General features: G+C 33.5%; 2 protein-coding genes and 1 long non-coding RNA gene across 20 annotated transcripts; 2 read left to right on the top strand and 1 right to left on the bottom strand.

The window, feature by feature from the left end:
- Positions 1 to 1354: 1354 nt before the first annotated feature.
- On the bottom strand, positions 1355 to 12880 carry LOC117207220. 2 transcript variants are annotated; one of them, XR_004487480.1, is made up of 5 exons: positions 12793 to 12880; positions 12505 to 12707; positions 2017 to 2448; positions 1810 to 1929; positions 1355 to 1671 (listed from the first exon to the last, which is right to left on the bottom strand). It is a non-coding gene; the product is annotated as an uncharacterized LOC117207220 (long non-coding RNA). The 2 variants fall into 2 exon arrangements; XR_004487479.1 differs by having other exon boundaries at positions 12411 to 12707.
- Positions 2251 to 25004, top strand: LOC117207216 (sodium/potassium-transporting ATPase subunit beta-1-interacting protein). Of its 10 annotated transcripts, none has more exons than XR_004487478.1 (8): positions 2251 to 2390; positions 3250 to 3387; positions 3481 to 3561; positions 3632 to 3823; positions 3901 to 3961; positions 4317 to 4350; positions 6819 to 6887; positions 7009 to 7896. XR_004487478.1 is itself a non-coding variant. In XM_033447186.1 (8 exons), exons 1-8 carry the CDS (start codon positions 2337 to 2339, stop codon positions 24684 to 24686), a joined length of 753 nt encoding a protein of 250 aa, XP_033303077.1. In that variant the 5' UTR covers positions 2251 to 2336; the 3' UTR covers positions 24687 to 25004. The 10 variants fall into 10 exon arrangements, 9 of the variants coding, with proteins under 9 accessions (XP_033303077.1, XP_033303085.1, XP_033303078.1 ...); XM_033447186.1 differs by lacking the exons at positions 4317 to 4350; positions 6819 to 6887; positions 7009 to 7896 and adding exons at positions 8763 to 8965; positions 12625 to 12630; positions 24669 to 25004; XM_033447194.1 differs by lacking the exons at positions 4317 to 4350; positions 6819 to 6887; positions 7009 to 7896 and adding exons at positions 4690 to 5337; positions 8763 to 10770.
- LOC117207215 (glutaminase kidney isoform, mitochondrial) lies at positions 12730 to 24093 on the top strand. 8 transcript variants are annotated; one of them, XM_033447177.1, is made up of 13 exons: positions 12730 to 13003; positions 15170 to 15267; positions 18456 to 18491; positions 19706 to 19805; positions 19875 to 20017; positions 20283 to 20656; positions 20934 to 21214; positions 21312 to 21488; positions 21720 to 21880; positions 22322 to 22465; positions 22751 to 22891; positions 23071 to 23296; positions 23611 to 24093. In XM_033447177.1, exons 1-12 carry the CDS (start codon positions 12911 to 12913, stop codon positions 23249 to 23251), a joined length of 1929 nt encoding a protein of 642 aa, XP_033303068.1. In that variant the 5' UTR covers positions 12730 to 12910; the 3' UTR covers positions 23252 to 23296; positions 23611 to 24093. The 8 variants fall into 8 exon arrangements, with proteins under 8 accessions (XP_033303068.1, XP_033303067.1, XP_033303070.1 ...); XM_033447176.1 differs by having other exon boundaries at positions 12731 to 13003; positions 23071 to 24093; XM_033447179.1 differs by having other exon boundaries at positions 12731 to 13003; positions 22340 to 22465; positions 23071 to 24093.
- Positions 25005 to 25753: the final 749 nt, after the last annotated feature.

Consider the following 25753-nt stretch of genomic DNA (forward strand, 5'->3'; position numbering starts at 1 on the left):
CATAGCGATGAAAAGGTGGAACTAATTATCAGGTGGTAAAATTAAAAAATTTAAATTTCTCGGCTACTGGGTTCAATGCTTTAATTTTTGAGGACATACATGTAGATTTAGAACCTAACGATGTAATTGAAATCAGTTTCTTCTAAATATTCCCCTTCATAGTTATAAGCAATTTTAAAAAATCGTTTATTTTATGGACCATGGAACGCTATAACCAACTAGCCTCGAAATCGGGAAGTTCGGATTTCTTAATTTTACCTCCTGTCGATTAGTTTCATCTATTCCCTGTTAGATGACAGTAGTGCCACATTGTCTATCGACAAAATGATTTTCTAAAATTGCTTATAATTGGGAAACTAGACATACTTAAAAAAACTAATTTTAAACAAAAACATTCGTTTGAAATGTCAAAAGTTAAAAAATTCTGTCTCGGAACTGAGAAGTTGGATTTCTTAATTTTACCTCCTGTCGATAAGTTTCACCTATTCACCGCTAGATGGGTGTAGTGTTTCGGGGTCCATGAAACAAGCAAATTTCAAAAATTTTTAACGTTTTTACGTTCTTATGCTTTTTCTCTAATAGCTTCACGATTTCTGTATGTACGTTCTTAATAAAAAAAAAAACTTTTAATATCGGATGCGTATAATAAAATTGATATTAAATTTCTCTTGTATATTTCCTTTCATTTCTTTCAGTGGCCATTCAATTATGATTCTGTGCTCCTGTTATCTTGGAAGCTTTTTAATAAAAATTTATAATCTAAGCTGAGTAAACAAGAGACTATCCAGGAACAATATATAAATATGCGAAGTTATTTAATATTTGATAAAAAACTTTATTTATTCATTTGGTACAAAATAAATTGTGTTACAATTTATAATAATACATTTTAATATTATTTATGAACATAATGAATACTATTTACGTTTATAAAGATAATTAAGAGAATTTTACAAGACTTTTACATATCTAAAACTTTCCATTGCCTTTATTCAGATATGTGTTTAAAGAAGATATACATACAAGATAGGAAATGAATGTAAAAAAGGGATCAAAAACTGACCCAGAACGCAATGTATGTAAAGAAGCGGTAGGTAGAGAGGAATACAAAGAGCGGAAAACAGGGGAAATAAAGGAGAATGACCTGACAAGACGAAAAAGGATCGAACCCGTTGCAGGCAACAAAAATGTGGCACTAAGCTTTTAAATAAGCAAGTAAATGCAACACTACTTCGCTGCTCATCCGTTTCAAATAGAATTTCATCCTCTAAAAATTATTAATTGTAAAACTATATAAATTATATATCTACTTATAAGGACAAAAATCCCGCTTGCTGCAAATATTTTATTAAAATTAAAAATGCGTCATTTTTATTTCACCTATCAGCATAATGTATACTATATAAACACGTAATACATATTGCGCGTGTCACCATTCACAAACACCGAAATTCACAATGCATTCCGTAGATGGTAGAACAAAAACACAATACGCTCTTCTATACGCTATAGTCTACTCAATTAAATCGTTCCATTCTAAGGAGAACTTTTAAATACATACATACATAGCTTCTTCCGCCTTTAATGCGTAGCACTTCCGCAATTAGAATTCTTGATTTACCCGTGAACTATGTAAAAAGAAAACTCATGTTCGCTAACTTCGAGCAACATCTAAAAATAAGTGAATTAATTCTTTATTAATTCCTCTGTTAATTCCTATCAAGCAGATTTCTGATTAAACTCTTTCATAGAGCGTAGAAGTCCCGCTAATTATAATCGGGATATATATATTTGCAACGTAATACATACATATTTACAATTTGTTGTTTCAGAAGAACCGTTTGACAGAGATTTTGTGTGCCACCTCCTTCCACATCATATTCTACTAATACAAATCCCCAATTTGGGGCCAAAAATTCCTGTCGATTCCTAAAGAAGGATTCATAATTTGTAAAGAATTGCTTAGTTCTACATAACAGCTTAAAATTAAACAAAACTGTATGTATTTGTACTTACGTACTGCCACTACCAATTGTACTGGCAGAGAGTAACAAAGTAGGAAAAGCGTAGCGACATCATCGTTCCAATAGAACGGAACTAGCTCGAGTAGACCGTAGTCAAGTTGCTTGGCTACAAAATCGTGTTCGTATATACGTCGGTGCATGTCACTTGCACCAGTCGGTCGCAAGAAAGGGACGGAACAAGTGCCAAGGAAACATGGCGACGCATTGGAACGTGCCACAGTAATGCAGCTAACGTGCAACGAGATCGTTTCTATCGAGTGATCAAAGATACCCGTGGCCTCGCACGCGAAAACATCTATCTGGCCAAATGACATGGGAATTTGTAATCGAAGGCACTTCCTGCTGACAATATGCACCTTGCAACTCGTGAGTTTCTTCGATGGAAAAATGTTTTTGTCCTCTCATAGAGAAAATTATCGTCATCCTGTGACACACGTAATTCGTATTTCTCTAGCACTGAGTCACTGCGTGGTATTCTTATGAGAAGACTCTGATTATTGGACAGATATTAATCATCGAGTATTTTTTAAATAAAAATAAAGAGTTTAAAGAGTTTGGTCTATGGATTGTTGCATTGATATAAACTGTAAACGATTCGAAATGTTTTATCGACGATATCATGGCTCGATGAAACATAGGCACATGCTTGATTATCGCATCGCTTTATCGATCTATAGATCGCATGGTTTATCTCCGCGGAATAAAGATCTCCGTGTAGAAACTGACCGATCCATTTAACATCGCTTTTACTACTTTCTAAGCGCTTTCTTGTCGACTCGCATCGATACCGATACAGAGTTCTACATTGCACTACAGAGATATTTTTGCTAATTGAAAAATGCAGTAAGTGCATATGAAATAGGATAACTTAACAAAATCGGTTAATTCAATATCGTGTTAATTGATGCAATATCAATTAATTGAGCTTTAAAGGATTTAAAATGGAATATGATAAAAGTAAAAATACAATGGGATGTTATTTAAAGCAAGTATCTTAGTTGAAAGCAAAAAATATGTTAAATGGTTCATGAACACTGGCTCGCATTTGATCCATCGGATTAATTGGGTATTTAGAACACAGAGCAATTGGTGCAAATTAAGATTGTAGACAAAAAGGAGTTGGTAGAAATGAAAGAAATTAATCTTTTAAGATTCAGACATATTCTACTCAGACTCTTTGTTGATTTATTGAATTTAATTGGGATTATTTCATTTTTGCTTGTAGATCACTACGGTAGAGCGCCAGGTCTTCGACTTCCTGGGCTTTATGTGGGCCCCGATACTGGTCAATTTTTTCAACATTATATTTGTAATCTTAGGGTTTTTCGGAGCTTTTCAATATAGACCTAAATATATCATATCAGTAAGTACAATCTCTTCATTTTACTTTAATATATTTTTATATACATATTTATTATAAACAGAAATAATTGTTTGTATACTAAATTTATTTTAGTATTGTATATGGAATACACTATGGTTAGGGTGGAATATATTCATGATATGTTTCTACCTCGATGTTGGTGTACTTGACAAAGTAAGTATTCCTTTTTAAGTAATTTTTTTTCATCATTTTAATTGATTTTTAATCACAATTAATTTTTTAGAATAGTGATATTTTAAATCTTGGTACTGGTAGTTTTTCCTGGTGGCATGTCAATGGACCAGGTTGTAAAGCTATTTATGATGTTACTGAACCAGAATTATTCAGACCTGCCCGACCTACAAACGTGACAGATTGTGTGCTAGATTATGAAGTAGTTGAAATTTTACATGCATCTACTCAATGTATCTTAGGTGTAAGTACCATTAAGTTTCACTATTTAGTAAAAGTGTACTAATTACAATATTTAAAGTAATATTTCTTTTGTTTTAGTTTATTGCAATAGTAGGTGGTATTTGTCTAAGTAAGGTTTTCCTGGAGGAAGATGATAGCTGTAAGTATAAAACTCAAGAATTTCTGTTTTGATTAATGCCAGTGTCAGATTAGCATAAGAATTAGTTTGCAGAGTGAAATTATTTTCTATTTTATCCTGGGATATTATTTGGTAGTAAATTTAGGTAATATTTTTTCCTGATATCGGTAAACAAGATCTAGGAAAAATTTTCAAAATTTAATTTTTTATTTTTATACAGTCAAAAAACTAAAACGTGCAATGATAAATCTTTTTATAATACAGAATAACATGTTTCGCTACAGAAAAAGATTGTGCCAGCCATTCTGGATATTTCTTTTTTAATGATATAAATTTAAGATTTATTATTGCTTGAAAAGAGGGTTGTCGGTTACAGTTGATTTCATTGGTGGATTTGATCCTCCACTTTGGTAAGTGCTTTGCCTGATTCATGGTTTGCACGCATTTGCTCCTTTTGTAAAGCACGAAGTAAAATGGTTTCTCTCATGCACATCATTACTCATCGATTCTCTTGCGAATGTTCAATGTACTGTGAAATAACATCTTTGAAGCTTGAATATTACGCGAATTTATTTTTCGATCTCTGATACAACATGTATTGCAAACGTATAAACTGTTGTGAAATTGGCTATATTCTAATGAGTCTCATATACCATCTAATTTAATTTTAATCAAAAAGAATCACTACCTTCACGTCACAAACACAATAAAATTCGATCTAATGCAATCGATTCTACGTCATATTTCAGTTGACTTTGTGGGAGGTGATGACTTTGGGTTGGCAGGCCACACGCCGTTACATCCTATGTACGTTAGCTACTCGGCTCTTCCATCACCTGCCCACCCTCACAAAAATTCCGCTCAAAATTACCCCGCAGGCACAGCTAGCTCTCATCAATCAGTTTGTCACGATACCAGCTTCCCAAAACATAACGATAAAACATTTAACAGCTCCGGACGAAGTAAATGTAGCTTCAGAAATGACACGATCAGAACTGAACGAAGCAATCTATCCAGTCGCGACTTAAAGTATGTTGATTACTCTAACGACTATTCGAATCCGTTGGATCATTTACAGAGGCCTGTATCCCCATACGACGAATACGATTCATTGGACAGTGCCGCTAAATTGAAGTATCAAAAGAACAAATTGTACCATCCGCACTCGTCCAAATATAGTCCCGTTGCATCTCCGCGTGTCAAATGTCGACCCGTTGCAGCAAAGCAAAATAAAGCCCCCAACAAGCCTAGAGTCTTTACCGACCACGTTCGCGAACAGTCAATGCGGTCGTTTTACTCAGATCCAAGATTGGCAATTGAGAATCAACAGAACGTGACTGACCAAGAGAAACAGAATAGGTCTAAAAGAGATAGTAGACCTCTGTCGTTGTATGCCAGTAATTTTTAAATTGTTAGAAATTAGAAAAATATATATAGAGTTTATTTCTTTCTAACTTAATCCATTCGAGGTCGGGGTCTCATTTGAAGAGGATCCTGAGAAATCTAATACTATTTTTAATATTTCAGCATAACAGTGAACCACTTTTTTATTTAAACCGATAATGATGTAAATGTTTCACCCATTTCTTTTTATACTATTTGACTTTTGTATAGTGTTTCCTGAAGATTTCTAAATTATTGATTTGCTTAAAATTCTTTTTAAGAGAGTTTGCGTTGGATTAATAGTATAGGGTGCATACAGTGCATCGTCGACCTCGAATTGATTAAAACAGCATATGGACTGAAGTGAAATGTATTTTAATGCTATTTTGTAGAGAATTCGAAGGTGTTACATAGAATTCCTATCCTTGCCAAATAGATAGAACGATTAGAGAGTAGCTAGCTTAGGGTGCCTTCTCCGATTGATTTCTTCTTGTTAGTCTAGAAAGAATATCTTTTTCTTTCCTAAATCAGTTTTTTAACATCACAGTAACAGGTTAATAATTTCTACTACGTCTTTAAAGTATTTCGACTGATAACGCAGAATAGACAATGTGTGTTCAGTAGCATCGTTTGCTTTTTTTACGAAGATTTTTATTTACATTTGCTCATAGATATTTTCATATATACGATTCATGTTGGATTAGACAACATGCATTATTATATTAATGCATACACTGTGATACGTATAGAACTATGAATCATGTTGGTTGAAAATGTTTATTCGATCTTTTTATTATCGAACTTGTAACTTTAAGAAGCTATGCTTGATAGATGAGCTTTCATAATATACGAGACAAAATAACGTTGCATCTGAAAGGGAACGAAGAGTACAGCATGAATGGAAGAAACGCTATATGTAAACATTCACTAATGTATAGGATTATTTATATTTTTTTTTCCTTTTTGTTATACGAATAGTACTTATTAAGAATTCCCTTGATGACACGCGTGGCCTGGCTTACAACATAGCATTATGATAGAGACCTTTAGACTGCATTGAAATTAGCTTATTGTATCATGATGGTGAAGAACTTGTGTTTATAAGGTGCTGCGAAACACTTTTTCATTTTAATGAAACGTGTATGAGTATTTGGTAGTGCATGCTAATACTTGTTTACGGTTCTTAAGTTCGATAGAATATTTTATTTTATATTCTTCTTTTTTAAACAACGATGAAGCTACATTTTGCATATCTATGTAGATGAAAGTATACAAATAATCGAAATTTGTAAGATATCATATACACAGACTCCCTCATAAATTTTTACTAAATTAGTACTTTTGACATTCCATGGATCAATCAATCAAAGAATGTCTAATAATATGTCGAAGCTAAAAAGAAAAATCTGAAGTGACAAAGACTTTGTGCTGAAGTGCTGTTCTTATTATAGACTTCTGTGCATCTTAATTACACAGAATGTTCTGTGAGTTGCAGATCAAGGCTCGTTGAAATATTAGTTCAATCATAAGTGTGATGAGTAAACAACATTCAAAGAATCATCAGGTATTTAACAACTAAACTTATATTCTAGAGTCGAAGATTGATTTAATTAAGATATAAAATTTCATTAAAGAAAAAAGAAAGATATACAAATTGCTTACTCACCAAGAATTGGTTTCTTCAGGTGGCACGAATATAAATCATGAATAGGCACGAAGATATCACTGTTTCCACTGTTCTGATAAACAGTTGGTTAATTTGCCAACAATCAAAATCGCACAATAATCGATCAATGATCATTTAATGCAATCCGATAATGGACAATACTTATAATGCAATGCTTATTGAGCTATGCATATACAAATGCACTGAAGAAACGGTAGAGTTACGTTTTGCAGTGATTAATTGATGCTGATAGTTATATAATTTTCAATGTTAAGTATCTACATTCAGGTATACACCTATTCTAAACATCTGTCACAGTCACAATGAAATAGCTCTATACAATAATGAGTTGTTTTTCTCATCACATCTCATTGGACCTAAAGCTGACCTTGTTCACGACTCACGATACTGCCTGTGCGTTACTTAAGATATATTACTTTAAGTTTAATTCTTATTGAATAACTTTGCAAACATTGCATACAATATTATTCGCACAATTATATGATTAATCATCTATTATATTTTAAGTCAGACATACTTGACTTAATGAATTTTGCAAGTAAATTGCTCACTAAATGTATACTGTACATATATATAATTACGTTTACGTATTTTACGTAATTTATTTATAAGAGTAATAAAACGTTTCACATTATGTACTGGAGGATTTAGCCGAATATTTAATATTAACGAGTCACTTCAGATTCAACGTTGAAACGTTTGTTCGTAGTACAATCGAAGATTCTTTTATCTTTCCCTTCTTTTGTCGAAAGCTTGTACAGTAGTGTCGTTGTGTACTCCGTTTAAGGCCGTAGATTTTAATTTTATAGTATAATTTATTTTACTGTATCATATAATTTACTTTTGGTGCAGTTTACTGGCGACAATAAACGTGCAATGCCTACTACTTGCTTGCTTTTTTATTTATTAACCCCCATTCTTTTCTTTCACTCCTTCTCTAACATTCTCCTATTCTTCTGTGGGTTTTCGGGGAACTATTTTATTTTATTGTATTTTTTTTCATTCTCGATGTTTTCGTCTCTCAGTCAGTACTTTCCTACTAGATTACTGCAATCTAAAATCTTTACACGATAATTTACCATTTGGTTAGACGAATAAATGACAATTTTAGACTAGGTCTGACTGATCCTTTAAAAAAGAGTCTAACTAATTCAATTACTCAAGATCACGTGAAAGTCGCATCATCGTTTGAAAATTTAGAAAAGAAATGAACATTGATCAGCCATCGAATCGCGTTGGGAGCGTGTTTCTCGCTGTGCATGTAATAATTCAACCACTTCGATTGTTTTTCTCATTCATACAGTTGAAGATTTGTATTGATACTTCGATAACACGCAACTACATTTGTCACTTGACTCAAAAGTGTGTGTTTAACTTTGCAGTTTGTGCTTGGTATACAAATCCAAATATAAAAATCTTAGAAAATATTACTACTTTCTAATCTTCGTTCCAAAAATGAAGATCCGACGTGATCTACAAGAAATTTCGTTCAAATGTGAAGTAAGAATCGTAAAAAATTTAATACCTAAACTTTATAGTAATTTTTTAATCACTTATTACTTCGAGATTCACCTATCTATTTAATATTCCATTTTTAGATTTCAAATTTCATCCAAAATCACCGCAACTATCTACATTCAGAATTATTGCAGAACCAATTTGCGATATTAATTCGTCAGTATCCAAGCGCAAACTGAATAATTACCTTAACAGAACACCTACTGACAAGATTTTTGTTTGTTTCCAACGCAGCCCAAGCTAAGCGGAAGAAAAAGCAACCGCGGCCTCTGTACAGCATCGAGTACTCTCAGCCAGAGCCCACGGTTCACGACGACAGCGTGTCTCCAAAGCCAATGACTCCACGCAGAGTGAAAAGAAGATCTGTGATCTCTCGTGACGGGACAAGAAGATCCAGCAGAAGGAGTTCTATAAGGCAGTCACGCAGAAAGAATCCCGTGAACAGAATCATGGATCATCAGGAAAGTCTATACGCTAATACAACGCCCAGCAATCTTACCAATCAAAATGTGAATTCATTGTCTCAAGGCACGCTCAACTATGATAGAATCTCGATGAGTTGGGACAGAGATAGGAACTCCAACTGGCAGCCGGAAGCTGTGAATATGGCTGTGTCTTCTCCTACCTTATGGAACCAAGATTCTTCTAACAATTACTCTAACACTAGCAATTATACGAATCAGAGTTACCCTAATTGGGATGCTAGCAACTCTACCAGAAATCTTACTGATAATTGGCAACCAAACGAATTGAGTCCAATGCAGTGGCAAGGTCAGAGTAATCCAACTTTTCAACAAACTAGTACGCAAAGCTTAAACGGGGAAGATTTGGATGAGATCTATAATAATCGACCAGCTAGTGCTAGGTCAAGTTATAGCAATTATCATGGAGTGAGAGCTACACCTCAGGTTCCCAACAGAACAGATATTGTTAGGCAGAGCCAGAGGCAATTTGTTCTCAGTGGACCTCCTGCTTATCAGGATACGGTAATCTGAGAAGTCTGGGGGGAGGTGGTTGGAAACCTGCGTTTGGTGGATGTTTAGTTGTTTAAGGGAATAGTTTGATGGTAATATCGTTTAATGTGTAATTTTTCGAATTGTGATAGTTTTAATGTAATTATGGAATTCTGTAATTCTCTATTGAGAAACTAAAGTATTTTTAATCGTATAGATCTGTTTAGAGGAACTTGTAGAGGATCGAGATCTAGAACCATTGTACTTAATTTTATTAATTTTTATTTTAATTTCAATTTTAAAGGGAATTGATACTAAACGTCCAATACGAACATAGGTTTATTTTTTGATAAGTTATAGTTACTATATTCTTACATTGTAATTGTTACTATTAAGGAACAGGAAGTATTTGTTACTTCTCTGATCGATCAAGCTTTACTCGATAACAATGGATGCAATTGTCTGCATCTTGTTATACTTTGCGATAGATATCTTTAAAGTTTATTAACTTTCAGAAAGATTTCGCGATACTTCGATCTCGTAGCGATCTTCTATGATTTTTAAGCTCCGCCTTTTTATCTCAGGACAGTAACTCACGTTTTTAACAAATATTTAAAAGTCATGTTTCATACAATTCGCGATATATACGTATACTCGTACATATCAGCCCTTGATAAGACTTTATCACAGTTGCAATGTGAGACGATAAAAAATTATATCCTTCATACGAGAAATAGAATTCACGCGTTAGATGAAACTATACGAATTCGCTGTTGTACAATTTTTAGAAATCTCTTTGCTCCACAACATTTTCAATTATCTATCCATTATTAACACGATTATTTATAACACTGAATTGTTTTTCATCGGAGAAGTCATCTGTAAATATCGATCTATGATCACACAATCATCCTTATTTATACCCTTTTTCACCTCGAGCCTTCGAAATGAAACGTTTACGCGATATTTTAGAGAAACATTAATTTTTCTACGCTGTATTTTCTGAAAATGAGATTTTACAATGTATATTGGACGCCATTCGTGTTATAGTCTTCCAGGTATCGAGAAAAGATTGTTATAAAATCGTGAATTTCACGGTGACCAATCTAATGAAAAATTTGGAAAACGAAAAAAATGATTACGTGTTGTAATCATATATATAATAAAATATAATAAAAAAATAAAAAATGGTCACTGGTTGAATTCATAAACGTGTTTAAACGCTCTATGCATGATAAGTGCAATAAGAGATATTTTTTCATGCGAAAAATCAAAATAGACTACGTCGATGATGATAGGACGTGTGAAATGAAAACCAAAGTATTAAACATCGGTGTAAGTTAATGATAATACTTGTAATATTCTGTATGAATGTAAAACTGCCTCAACTCTTTCGCTGACTGTCGTACAACATAGGTTTAATTAATTAGGCGGTCAACTTACACGATCCAAGTACTTAATTTTTATTATTCTTCGAGAATCTCTAGACGCTTGGTTCATCGATCACGTAGTTATATGTTACTTAAAAATATCATTATACTCTTATTCAACGAATGTGTTGTCTTATTCTTTTTTTATTACATGTTCAAATACTGCGTCGATGAACAAGGTGTTGATTTTTAGAAATTTTAACATTAAGTTTTTAATAGGTTTCTGTTGCCACACGATTGTCTTTTAATAGAATTTTTTAATCGAGGCAATATTAAATACAAATATTCGTTATTTTTGAAAATCTTTTCGGTAGGTCGATCTACTGTGATACTGTGCAGTGGAAAATATAAAACAATAAGAGATTTTTATCATAGAAGGAATGAAAGGACCAAGTGTAATAAGTCAAAATAAATTTTGAAAAATCGAAGTTTCGACTTCGATTTTATTTTAATTCTTAATTCGTATATGCAGATTTTACTTTCTATATATAGAATTTTTTATGAATACGATTTGAATAATAATTTCATTTTAAGGTCGAAAAAAGTAAAGCATTAGTGCCGTGTTATATAAGTATTAAATATTAAAAATGCGAGATTAATTCTCAAAATTATTTGCAATTTCTGCTTATGCGAATCACTTTTTCGTTTTTCCTTCGCACGGTATTGCAATTGTATAATTGTACTCTCTGTATTTTATAGAATTTATCGTATAAGTATGTTAAGTTTATTTAAAGGGCAGCTACCTTTAATTAATTACGAAATCACGTAAGACTCAACCGTCACCAGCTTGTACTTATTATATTGTTTCTGATTCTTCACGCTCAGGATTGTACACGATTCGTCATCGTTTACTATTACCATTCACCAATGTACAATTATAACACGAAGCAATAATAGCAAGACAATAATAAACGAAGAATAATTTTGATTCAATGAATAGTTTTATTCTCAAACATAAATTTAATAGCCAAATTCTTTCAAAGATCTTGTCTTATTTTTATCGAGTCTGCGTGGTATGTTTTTTGAAGCGATAAATGGAAGAGCGATATACAAACGCTGTACATATACATATATGATTTTTAAATGGATTTAAAGCTTTATCTAGATAAAATACGAACTGTTGTTGATAACGAATAAAGGATTAAATTTAATAAATATTAAAATAGGTATTAATACAAAAGCAAACATTTTTTCGTGTATAATGTAATCGAAGAATAAAAATTGGTGAATTAAATGAAAATTCTAGCTTACAACAAGGAAAAGGTTGCGTTGTCTGGTACTTCATGCAAGTGTTAATTGTACAGAGAACTTTCAAATTAGAGAAAAGCGTTCGTTAAGATGTAGAATCAAGATTGTAGATAAGTACCATTCTTTAAGCTCTTCATTTTAACGGAATATTTCCTTTTAATGACGTAGTAACACAAAAACATACTTAGTAGTAACTAAAAAACACCCTCGTTAATATACAAATCTATAAAAATGTATAAAAAATGTCAAACCTTCACTATGCTTATCTGACCAACACATTTTATATCACAGACGAATCAATGATCATCCAACATTTACCAAGCACCGTTCTCATATTCCACGAACCTTCCTATGCAAATCAGCTTTCACAGAAGGAAGGGATTCGAACCCTCCACGTCGAACCCACAAAAAGATCCAATTCGCATCAACCCGTTCAGCAATCACTTCCATTCACTCACCAGCCAGCAGATGAACGTTTATACTCTGGTGAATTTCACAATGCCGCGTCGAAGTCGCGCATGTGCCCTATTCGCCGGCTTCTTTCCCTCCTGGCAAAAGACCCTTTCTTGCCTCAGTACCACGTTATTGTCGGGACGTCGAGGGTCTCTCGTGTCATCGTTTCTGAGAACTTACGTGTGTCTAGAAGAGGAAGATCGAAGGAGGAAGTGTCAGCCAACGTGAATCTTCGTGCCAGTTAATCCACGTCGAGTTACTTCTTCGCAGTCGCGCTTTGCTTTGGCGAACAGCTCGAATGAACTGCGAGGCGATCGTCAGGGGCGTGAGAATGCTGAAGATCGTCAAGGTCGGCTCGAACGGACTCAGAAGGCTGCACACAAGCAATAAGGTGCGAAGAATTGCAAGGTCAAGTAGATTCCGAGAGATTCTACTTCGTAGATTTATTGATTGGAGGATTGCCAAGAGCTCGGGCTTTTTGGCACGGCGTGAGAATGTCTCATCGATTGCTTCGTGGACTTGGTGTTCAATACAGAGTTAGACTAGAGGATATTTAATAATTTATTTCGAACGATTTCGCTGACTTTGGAATTAAGAGGTGTTGTAGAATTTCATATTTATTGGATAGAGAATGAAAGAATGTTCAGTCGCTGATAATTGAATTTGGAGAACAAGAGCAGTATTCAAGGCTGATTATTTCCTATTTAAAATTTTATAGAGAGCTGGACCTAGAAATATTTAAAGGATTATAAACTTTGCAGCTGACTATGAAATATGTGTTGGATAGAGGATGAAAGAACGTTCGATTGCTGATAATTGATTTTGGAGAACAACAGAAGCATTCAACATTGATTATTTTCTGATTATTTTGTGGAGAATTAGATTAGATAAACTCTATAACTACTTGTCTTCGAGGGTACTAAAGGATGTTGGAATATTTGGTTACGCTAATTGAATTTGGAAAGTACAAGTATTCAGAAGACACGAGCAGAATCTTCTAGAGGATTAGAGGATTCGTTGATTAGACAGTGTTGAGGTGCTTCTGACCTCGAGGGAGAATCGTCGCTGATTGATCAATCACTAAAAGAACTCAGACGTTGTTAAATAAGACGAAAGTCTAAATGAAAGAGCGCAATAAATTGAATATTCTTTTATCGAAATATTCGACATATATCGAAGAAAATACATTTACTTTTATTTTAATCTTAACATTCTGTGAATATTTGCGTAAAAAATAATACTATTGTATAAATGTGTACACAAATCATACAGTGTATACAGTTCGAGGGAAAAAGGTATCTGACATAACGGAGGAGACGTGTTAAAATTGTTCGTTCGCGGTGTGTCCACGTGGGCGACAGCAATGTCCCATTTCAGCGACAGAAATACGCGGCTACTTGGAGTGCACGCGTCTGGATTGGACCGTGTTAACATTTCTGCGCGATAAATTGATGTCAATGTTCATCAACGAGCTATCATACGTCTCATGTTATTTATCATTTATAGTATTTGATCTAGTATGACTAAAAGTCATGTGGAATTTATAGAATTGGTTTTCCGATATCGTGGAAAAAATGAGGGGTCTCAGAGGGGTTGAAAACAGAAGAAATTGCGAATAATTATTCTTCCGCAATTCAAATTCGAAATTTGTTCTTGTATTTGTATTTGAACTTTTCCTTAGAAAACCTGGAAGATTAAAAAACTTAACTTTCGATTCGACTTAAAGAAGATTTAAGATTTAATAATATATTTAATAAAATCCATTGTGACTTGTAAACTCTATGAGACTATGTATGAAATTTTGGAGACAAGGTACATTTTAGTGCAAGAGAAACCACTTCCCAATTATTTGAATCGTCTTTCGATCATTCAACTAAAAGTTGGATTAAAAGTTACAGAGAATAGATCAGTTTCCTTTATTGTTTTCGTTCTCGTTCATGCAGATCCTGCTGATCTGAATTAAGGGTACACGTGGCAGGTTTCGGCTTAGGGCTATGGTAGTTGATTCATCGAAGAATCAATACAGAATTGCTTGGCAACCACCACTTTTCACCCCTCCTACGTTTTACCGACCCGAAATTTGTTTATCGATCGTTGGGCCGGTTTCTAAAAAGCGGAATTGTGCCTCCTTCTCTTTTTATTTCCACCGCTTTTATAATGGAAAAGCGGATTTGACGTTGAAATGGAAAAATTGACACAGAATAGAATAGCAAACGCACAGAATAGAATTTTATACGTTTAATTTTACTATTCTGAAATAATGAATGGATGTAGTAAATCATACTAATTTTTAAGAACAATTCTATATTACGTTAAATGAATTTAAATTCAGATTACAATACATTTTTCTAAAGGCACTTAAATCAAATATCGATAGACGATAATTTGAACTATATAATGAAAACATTCAACAAAAAGAACAAGTTTCAAAATAAATTTGAACAAGTTTGAAATAAAATCGAAACGTTCTCCAACAAATCGTGACAAATTAGAAAATAAAATAAAGCGAAATATTCTTCGAACATGCTTGTTCTAACTAGTTTCTACATTATTTCAGAGACGAGCGGCGGTACCAGCGTCGAAGAAACTGGGACGTGCAAAATACTTGGATGCCGCTTTTGGAAGTGCCTTAGAATTAGAACGAGCACAGACACGGTAATTAATTCATTATCTTACTTCCACCTCTGTTTTATTCTAAATTTTTACAACAAGTCACTCGATTACTTTTAAATTTGTAATTATAGCGTGATCTAAAAGATATCTATTTACAAAGTTAGTTTTAAACAACTCGATTATGTTTTGTAGTTATAGTTTCGTTTCAAAGAACGCGCGTTCTCGTTATTTATTCTCTGTCGCGAAGCTACTAATATTAACAATAAGCGATACGACTCGAATGGTGTTACATTTAATCGCGCAAAATGATCCGTAATTACGTGACATTCTCGAATTTCGCATAGCTCCGACCGTGAGAGGAAAACTACGACGTTAGACTAAGTTCTCCAGAGAATATGAGATTTCGCAAGGTATAACGATGAAAATCTATACAAAATCTATACGAGATATGTACATTATGGAACATCACTTCATATAGGCAATGTTAAATCTCAAAAGTTGATTCCTCTTTTTAATTCGCAATTTTATCACTTTTGCAATTAGACAATTTCACGAAGAGAGTATCGACACTTAGGTAAAAAAGAAATGCAGAAAGTCTTTACGAAAAAGAAGCAACTATTCCTAATATGTATTGTTCATTCCGAGTTCTTTGATTTTTTTTTCACCGTCACAGGTTTAATCGCTGGTTTCTTTTTATTAATCATTAGTTTCGAAATCATCGGTTGTGATACGTAAGAGAGAATGCCTCTGCAAATAGTGTAATGAAACTATTTCGATTGCATAATTCAAACAACGAACGAAGTCAGAGCAGTTGAACCACGCCAATGAGTACAATAGTCTTCGCAGATGTTTAATCATTTCGTTCATTTAGATAAAAAAAGAAGGATCGTTTCTCGTAACAATGAAGAAATAGATCCGTACTACTAAGTGGAACACAATGGAGTATCAATAAATCCGAAGTAATCGATACTGGTGGTTCTCAATCGTTTCTATTTGTAGAATTGTTAATTATCATGATACAAAAAGGAAGAAAATGCAATTGTTCCTCCATTGATTCTGCCATTTCCATTTAAATCCCTCTGTAACACTAATCATTTGTGTATTATTATCTTTCAAGCAATTGCAATATCTTTTTTAAATTAATCTCTTTAATGTCACCTTCCAGTTATCTCTCCGTTCTTCCTTCCGTAATTAATTCGATTATAGATCATCCTTCAAAATTCCTTCTCTTTCGATTCGTAAATTGATGACATCGAAAGGATGATATTGATTATTAATTGAGAACCATTGAACGACAGAGAACTCGACCCCATAGGTTGTAATTTATTGTCTGAACGTCATTGCTGGCCATTTAAATACTCCAAAGGATGTCCCTTTGTTGTCTCTCAGAACTTTGCTCGACTTTCGAGAAACTCGATCTTTCGCAGAAGAGTGTCTTGTGTTTGAAATAGACGTATTTAGATAATAGAGCTTCTCATTCAACAATGGACGATTAGTATTCGACCGATTGCTTTTCGCGTTAAAGACAGAAGATAATGGACAGTTTCGACTTCTGTGAACCATTTCTAGACGATTTTCCTCATTTTCGAAAAACGTACTTACGGTAAGAATTGTTACAAAAATCAATACCATACGTATAATATTTCCATATCGTATCATTTTCATTAGTCACAAAAATTGTCCCGAGATGATTTATTTTTAAAGGATTTCTGCGATTTGTGGTTGATTTATATTATAATATACACTGTATAAATGCGAAAATATGATTTGTCCTTCGATGGAAATTAAAATATAATGTCTCCAATAATGTAAAAAGAGATCTGAGATTTATGAAAGTCTCAATGAATTTGTTGAAGTAGGAAGCATATTTTATTTACCTTCAACTTTGCATAAGATTTTTCGCATTGTCGGCTTTAAATTGAACTAAAAAGCTTTTGTCACTATTGACCACACGATCGTCACTGTCGACGGTCCAGTGGTTCTAATTAAGCCTAATCAACTGTTTACCGCAGGTGTGATTTATTGTGTAGTATTCAACGTTTGCTTGCGTAAATCACGTGTTCATATCGTGCTATAATGCAACCAATGCGTCGAACATAAAATTTGAACAAGCTCTTTGATATGAAATATTCCCTTAGGAAATACCCTTGCACAATTTCTTTAGATATTTACCTCAAATTCTGCTTTTTTTCATTTAAATTCCATTTATTATTATATATATTATAACTACTCTATACATTATAAATCCATGTTTAATTATTTAATTTATTATCATTTTGTTCATTATAATATTTTGTTAAAGAAAATAAATAAATAGAATATGTAGGAATTGAAATTAAAATGGAAGGATCTTATTAAATCTGCTCGATAGATGTGGAAATGGTGTGGAAAATATTGAGATACTGCGCAAATATGAAAACATGAAGTACAGTAATAGATGAGTAAAGAGACGGAGCAGAACAACTAAATAGTAGGCAATCTTTGTTTGCAGTTATGCAATTCTTCGGAATCTCGATGTACCGAACCTATTTGCTCCAGAATATACATACTCAAACCGCTCTCATGGAGATTGCTACCTGTTAGCATCTTCCGCTATTTTTGGATCGTGTTTTCCTTTGTTCGAGTGGGGTCGTTTTTCTCAGCTAATATAAGACCGCGTTTCCGGTTATCTCGTACAAACCAACCTGATAAGAATTGTGGAGGAATTGTCCGTGACTCTTCTGAAAGATCTTCCGTTTGGAGAACGTCCATCAAGATCGTAGAATTCGACATTATCAATCAAAACTGTGACTGTCGTGTGGAGCGATGTGCCAATTAATTCGAAATATCGATTTTTTTAATTAATACTTGAATCGTTTATTGATCAGTGCTTAAACAAAAATTGGTAGATAATTCTCCAATCGAGTATTTTGGATTGCAAGAAATAGCAAATTAATTTCAAGTTACATACAAAGTTTTTTTAATTTTGATATTAAAATATGAAGGACATGGATCAGAGCAGCATCGTTATGCCTTGTATAGAATTGAACGATAAATGTTCAATGGAAAATTCGGAGTTAGTGCCGATGAGTAGCTTCGTCGACCCTGAATACTATTCAATGAGAACGAAAATTACGTGTTCAATGTGGTTAGAAAAGAAGAGTGAAAATTCGAGGAGGATGCTGGCGCGTTTTCTTAGGTAAAATACACGATTCTCTTTTTAATCTCTTGTCCTTATTCTGTTTTTGCAGCGAGTACAGCTTCATTCATGACAGTCATTACATGTAGTGAGTACTGTGCAACTATGTTGCTGTCAACTATTGCATGGTGCAACATGTGGAATGTTTCAAATCATTTTTTATAAATTGTAGCTATTGAATTCTCCTTTGGTGAAGTGATAGTAGGTTTTCCCGTTTCTTGAATACTATGACTATGTATACAGACCGTTGTCAAGTTTCTTCGAATTGATATAATTTGCCATAAACTTCGAGATTTGTAGTTTTAATATAATTGAAATTGCAGAGTGAATTTAAGTTTTCTGAGAAACTTTACAACAAATCTCTCGAATTTTTGTATTATATAACAATATTCTCCCTAAAAGCAATTAACTTACTTACAATGAACATTTACCATAGAGAACATTTATATACAGGTATGTATACGTGGTGTGTTATTTAAATCATTTTAAGATTTTACCATCACTGTCACTCATTACAGTACTGATGCAATTTTAAAATATTTTGTGTAATATATTCATAGAAGATTTCTATAAGTGTTCAAATATTTTTGTGGGTCACTATATAAGTTCTATCATCTATCATACATATCTTCTAGTAAATGTACTATCATCTTGTTTTTCTAACTTTGTTTTTTTATAAATAGTGTCATTCATCTAATCAATTTCTAATAAAAACTAGTGTTAACAAATTACGTCATTCAATAAACGTCAACTTCGTTAGTCAAGGTATTGATGACGATGCAGCCACAACTAAATTTAGCTTCCCTCGATAGAAACTTTTCAGACAGAGATCCAAGTTTCAAATGTCTCTGTGGTCTATGTTTTGTTACGTTTACAAATAACGAATACTGGCATAGATCCTAGCTTATGCGTACAATACCCACTATACTGTATCAACTATATGATTAGTAATAGTTATGCATGACAGTGGTGAAGTATGTCTTCCCCAAACTTGTTATTATTGTATATCGATAAAAGCAAAGATATATGTTATAAAGTCAAGTAAATTCGTCACTTTGCCAAGATAATAAGTTGCATGCCATGTGGTAAGAATATAAGTAGAATGATGCACAATAGTAAGCGTCTTATATCCTCACTCTAGTAAATTGCACCAACGTAGACTGAGAAGATGGTAGTTTGAATTTTTATTGCTATTTTCCGCATTGTTACTCCTATTTTACAAATTCCATCCATACTCGGCGATCTAATTAAAATTACACAAATATGAAACGAATAATCGTCCAATTTCTCTACTTATTTCAGCACTAGAGATCAAGATCAAGCGACGAACGCGGAAGATGTCCTCTTCGACATGTTTAAAAACGAGGATACCGGCCTCCTAGCGGTGGGAAAGTTTTTGGCTGTAAGTATATCCATCAATTTCATTTTCATGTAATTGATCATTTATTATTTCATTCTCATATAATTGTAGGCTCTGAGGACCACCGGTTTGCGAAACGAAGACCCTAGACTTCAAGAATTTACGGATAATTTACGAAAGGAACACTTGAAGTGCGGAGGTCACGAGGGTGTATCTCACGAGACTCAAAAATTGAATAGAGAACAATTTAGACGGTAATTTCCTCGCGGCGAATTAACATAACTCTCGTTTAATGTTATTTAAAAAATAAAAATTCGCGATACTTAAATTGCTAACAAAAATTCTACCAATTTCTTTTGTTTCTGCTAACAACTGTCCATGATTTAAAAAAGATCTACCGAAGCGAAAGATTTAGATTTCTTAGATTCGTTCATAAATTCGTAGATCTAGATCGGTTCAAGATCAAATGATTCGAAATGAGTAGCTTTAATTAATATTCAAATTTCAACTGTATTTCAGAATTATAAATCCGAACATAGTGCTGATCTCGCGGGCGTTTAGGCATCAATTCATTATCCCCGACTGGTCGGGCTTCACCAAGCACATAGAGGACTTCTACTGGAAATGCAAATCGAACTCGGAGGGCAAGGTCGCCTCGTACATACCGCAATTAGCGAGGATGAATCCAGATTACTGGGGCGTTTCCGTTTGCACGATCGATGGACAGAGATTCAGCATCGGCGACACCTCGATCCCGTTTACTTTGCAAAGTTGTAGCAAGCCCTTGACTTATGCGATCGCTTTAGATAGGCTGGGACAGGAAGTGGTCCATCAATACGTTGGCCAGGAACCATCCGGACGAAACTTCAACGAGTTGGTGCTAGATTACAACAGTAAGTTTTAGATTATTATTCGTAGATTGCAGATTTTATATTTTTATGAACGCAATTAAAAAATAAAATCTAAATAAAAAATCAGTTTTACCTATTAAAAATTATAACGAATGCTATAGTTTGAATATTTTCTTCTTAGCTGTATAAATACTCTCTATTGCTTTTTTTAAGATTTCTTGTTTCTTTGCCATCGTTTTATGTATTTGATATTTTTATGTTTTATTATTTTTATATTATCAAATGTCACACATATGTATAAATATTTAATTCCTTACAGAGAAACCTCATAATCCTATGATCAACGCTGGGGCAATCTTAATCTGTTCTCTCCTAAAGTCTCTAATCAAGCCTGAAATGACTTTAGCCGAAAAATTCGATTTTACAATAAACTACTTCAAGAGGCTAGCTGGTGAAGAGAATCTAGGCTTCAACAACGCTGTGTTTTTATCGGAACGGGAAGCTGCTGACAGAAATTACGCACTTGGATTCTACATGAGGGAGCACAATTGTTATCCCGATAAATCGAATCTAAAAGAAATCTTGGATTTCTATTTCCAGGTAAATTCTCTTGGTTTGTCTTTCGTCGTAACTTGTTACAGAAAATACGAGGAAAATGATGTTGAGAAAATATTTAAATAACATGTTTGTTGTAAAGTGTTGCTCCATGGAGGCGAATTGTGACACAATGGCAGTGATGGCAGCCACTTTGGCCAACGGTGGTATTTGTCCCATCACCGAAGAAAAAGTTTTAAAGCCTGACAGCGTTCGAGATGTTCTGAGTTTAATGCACAGCTGTGGAATGTACGACTACAGTGGCCAATTTGCGTTCAAGGTAATTTTTTACCTTTTTAAGGAAGGATATTAAGCTAGAAAGAAATATTCTTGTCATCAAAAGCAGCTTAATAAAGATAAGTCGCGAGAAGAAATCAAGTAAAAATGAAAATCTTGCGAAAATGCAATTTTTTATTGAAATGTTTATCTTTCCTCTGAACTGTTCTATCAATTTATCCTTCGCAACTTATTATTGATAGATATTGAAAATAAATTATGTAACTGAGTATAGGTTGGCATACCAGCGAAGTCCGGAGTGTCAGGATGTCTCTTGGTAGTGATACCAAACGTGATGGGTATTTGCACGTGGTCTCCACCATTGGATCCCCTTGGGAACTCCTGCAGAGGCGTCCAATTCTGCCAGGAACTCGTCTCTGAGTTCAACTTTCATAGGTACGCATGTTATTGACTTCCGTTTAGCGTGCTTGCATAGATTTCAACTTACGTTTAGTTACATTTTGCACACCAACGATCACAATAGAAACAACGTATTAGCTTTTGTAAAAATAAAAAAGAAGTGAAAGAAAAAGAGAAACAATAGTAGCTGCAAACACACGAAGCTTAGGAAAGATCTAAACGATTAGATGTCCACTTTTAGATGTAACAAATTTCTTGATTGTTTATGCTATAAAAAGACCACCGAGATCAGTGATAACACACATTAATCAAACTGTTTGTTCTCCTTCCTTTGCTTTTCTCACAACCCCTGGTACACGCAAACCCTGCACGAACATACCAAACCCGAACAAACACGTTCTGCCTATTACTCTCTTCTTTACATCGTCTGTGTTCATTGATGTCCCGTCGTTTTCCATCCCGTCCCGATTAGTGTAGCACCTACTATGATCACAGGTACGACAATCTGAAGCACGCGACTAACAAGAAAGATCCGAGGAGGCACAAATACGAAACCAAAGGGCTGTCGATCGTTAATCTTCTGTTCAGCGCAGCCAGTGGCGATGTTACGGCGATGAGAAGGTTATTATCATTAATTATTTGATTATTAATATGCTTCAGCTTTGCTATTATCGAGACGTATTTTATTTAACTCTCATTGCGACATTTTCGGTGCAATCATATTTTTCTATTATTAAAATTATTGATCATTTATAACAGTTATTTGCGATCAGAACACTTACAAATTAAGAATTTTTAGATATTCAATTGCCTAAAAAATTTCTTTGAGATTGCAGATTTAGTGTTCCATAAACAGCCGTAGAGATACGGATATAAATTATAATGTATATTTATATTTAATTTCAGGCATCGATTGAGCGGAATGGACATGACCCTGTCGGATTATGATGGTCGAACAGCTCTGCATTTAGCTGCTAGCGAAGGACATCTGGATTGTGTCGAATTTTTAATCGAACAGTGTGGAGTTCCTCACAATCCTAAGGACAGGTAAGTGCCACCTTAGTCTTTCTATCTTTTACCTTTGTATCCCCTAATATCCATAAAGAAGATAAATTTTACAATAAATTCCCAGTCAATTCATCTCTCGATTAGAGTCCTTCGATTAATTTTCAAATTTATTCCAAAATACAAAATAACAATATCTCATGGAAATATCGGGTTTTAAGATGGGGAAAAAGGCCGATCGATGAAGCAGAAACATTCGGACACATGCAAGTGGTGGAATACTTAAACAACTACGCTATAGCCTTAAAGACGGAACAGAAAAACGAAGAAAAGGAGAATAATACGGAGGAAGGGGATCAAATAAAAGTAGCTGAATCAACGACGCAAACGCCGATACCATAAGATCATAGCAGCTTTAGATAGGATATTTTTCATAGAAAGTGCGCGGCGTGATTGACTTACAATAAGAAAATGACGGAAGGATCTCGAGATCACAGTGAATCGATTATTTTCCTACAAAAACACACGTTACGGCTGATTTAGTTTATTTTTACGATTAATTGAATTTGCAGCCTAGAATCAAAATCATTATAATCTTGTTCTTACCACCAAATAGTGTAAATTATATTTATAGCCGTTTCTTTTCTTGTGTCTTAATTATTTGATCTTTTTGTATGAATGTGTGCGTATGTGTATAGATTTTAAGAAACGTATGAATGTTTTTTTGAACTATGTTAATTATTTTTGTTTCTTTTTAACAGGATACGATTCGTATGGCATTTTTAGTATTAAAGATTTATCGTTCATGAAATAGCAGCGGTTTGGATGACAGAAGGCTAGCACGTTCATGGTAATTTTACAGTATTATTTACGTGATTTAGTTCTTATTTATGATAAGGAAATGTCGTCTGTTTAAGTATTAATTTATATTTCGAATGATTGTGCAAGAGAACTGACGTATACCGATGATAATTTCTATAATAGTATAAAGAACATTTCGTTCATTTACTACGATACTCGTTCCTACGTGTTCATCGATGTATGCTTTGAATATCAGGAAGGAAAAGTTCCAAATTTAGGTACAACTAAGAATCATTTTCTATCAATTTGCAATTGACACTTTCCTAATTTTAATATTTCCTGTTCCATTTCGTTTAACCTTCCATTTTATTGCTATGTTATATTATATTTCATCAGCGTAGTATTATATTGAAATAAAACGATTTATTTATGACAATTGTTAATAACGACATTTTAAATTGAAAAAACCAGAACTGTGATTGTCTGTATCCTATATATAAAATTATTAGTCAAAGGAATAAGGGTCGTGGATCTCTATATTAGTAGAGGAAGAGAACAACAAAAAGTGGCTACCGGAAGCGTCTTCTGCTTCCTGTATAGGTGGTACATTTTACCACTGTCTGTTTATTCAATCAAATGTTCAACCCTTTATTTGGCAAAATGGAAGTGCAGAAAATTGTTATTGTTTAACTTCCAAAGAAACTCACTTTTCTGTGAATCATTTGCTTTATAAAATTATTGAAATCCGAATTGCCGAATAAGGGGTTCCTGTTAGTGTCACGTTTCGTCAATTACCTCGAAATCTGCCTTAAAGTCGACGAAAGAATGGTAATTATACAAAGGGGAGTAAAAAACTTATCAAATTTCGCTTTGTGCGATTCTTCATTGTCTCGTGAGCAAGAACATGTAAAGATCGAAGACGCGAAGTGGAATGAACTGCATGGATAACATGGATATTGTCCGTTTGGAATCTCTTACCTGAAAAGAGAATTTTCGTGTCAGGAAAGATTCGTTCGAAAGAAACATATCGTTCTGAATACGTGTTTAAATTGGAAATTTCTTTGTGATTCTTGCAAAATGCATCTAAATCTAATTTTTTATTTAAACAAAAATTTCAGTTTATGTAGCATTCTATTGTTTCGCACCTAATTTGAAATAAAAGTAATTAAAGGCACGAATGTTAACACTCCTCGCATTTTTTTGTATAATGCTACCTAAACTTGGAAATTTCTAAACGATTGTATCTAAAAACTGCTGAAAGAGAAAGATCTATACATATACGAAAACGAAGAAGTTTGCCTCTTAAATTCATTCAGGAGATTTGTTAGAAATTCGAGCAGTTATCCTTGCTTAATAAGTGTAAAGAAAAATCACGTTCAACGGGTGGATTAGCAAAGACACGTACAATGAGCGTCAATTATTTCCTCTTAAGTTCACCAGGACTGTCGGAAAAAACGAAATAAGCTTGATTAACGTAAAAAGCAAAACAAAAAAATTAATACTTCAAAGTATCGTATCAAATAAATCTTCCAAAAATGTTACCTTCGCAAATATATAAATTTTCAAGGTCTGATTTCTCCGTCATTTGAATGTTTCGAAACGTCCAATTAATGCTATTTCAAATGTATACATAATGTATAGCAAAATATTCTTCCAATGGACAAAAGACAATACCGATATCTAATATTGGGAAAGGTATTTATGCAAAGGCGACTTTTACTTTCGATCGATGTTACAATTTTACTACGCTAAAGCAAAAATATTTTATATAAATTTATATAATATTGTCATCGAATATTTTATTTTAATTTCATTCGCGTGAATATTATGAATTAAATTTACGATTATTATTTTATTCCAAAAGTTGAAAGTTGGAAATTACCATAAAAAATATTTTGAATCTTTAACATGACATTAACAATATATACAGATAATAATATTGTCGGTTGAAAGTAAAAACAGCAAAAATAAAATACCTTTTTCTGCCTACATATTATACGATCCTCCAACTGATTTAAGTTCAGATTTTCACTTACAAGTGAACAATAACATTCATCGATACAATCATTATTCCGTTCATTAACACTCGATCCGATCATGTTT

The sequence above is a fragment of the Bombus bifarius genome, unplaced genomic scaffold, assembly GCF_011952205.1.
Source record: "Bombus bifarius isolate JDL3187 unplaced genomic scaffold, Bbif_JDL3187 scf7180000008023, whole genome shotgun sequence".
Taxonomy (NCBI): Eukaryota; Metazoa; Arthropoda; class Insecta; order Hymenoptera; family Apidae; genus Bombus; species Bombus bifarius.

Bases quoted from the DNA above. Each gene is read 5' to 3' on its own strand.
- LOC117207216 (XM_033447194.1), top strand. From the start codon at position 2,337: ATGGGAATTTGTAATCGAAGGCACTTCCTGCTGACAATATGCACCTTG. The intron at 2,391-3,249 runs GTGAGTTTCTTC...TTTTGCTTGTAG, and splicing joins CAATATGCACCTTGCAACTC to ATCACTACGGTAGAGCGCCA. The intron at 3,388-3,480 runs GTAAGTACAATC...AATTTATTTTAG, and splicing joins GACCTAAATATATCATATCA to TATTGTATATGGAATACACT.
- LOC117207215 (XM_033447177.1), top strand. From the start codon at position 12,911: ATGAACTGCGAGGCGATCGTCAGGGGCGTGAGAATGCTGAAGATCGTC. The intron at 20,018-20,282 runs GTAATTTCCTCG...ACTGTATTTCAG, and splicing joins AATAGAGAACAATTTAGACG to AATTATAAATCCGAACATAG. The intron at 20,657-20,933 runs GTAAGTTTTAGA...AATTCCTTACAG, and splicing joins GTTGGTGCTAGATTACAACA to AGAAACCTCATAATCCTATG.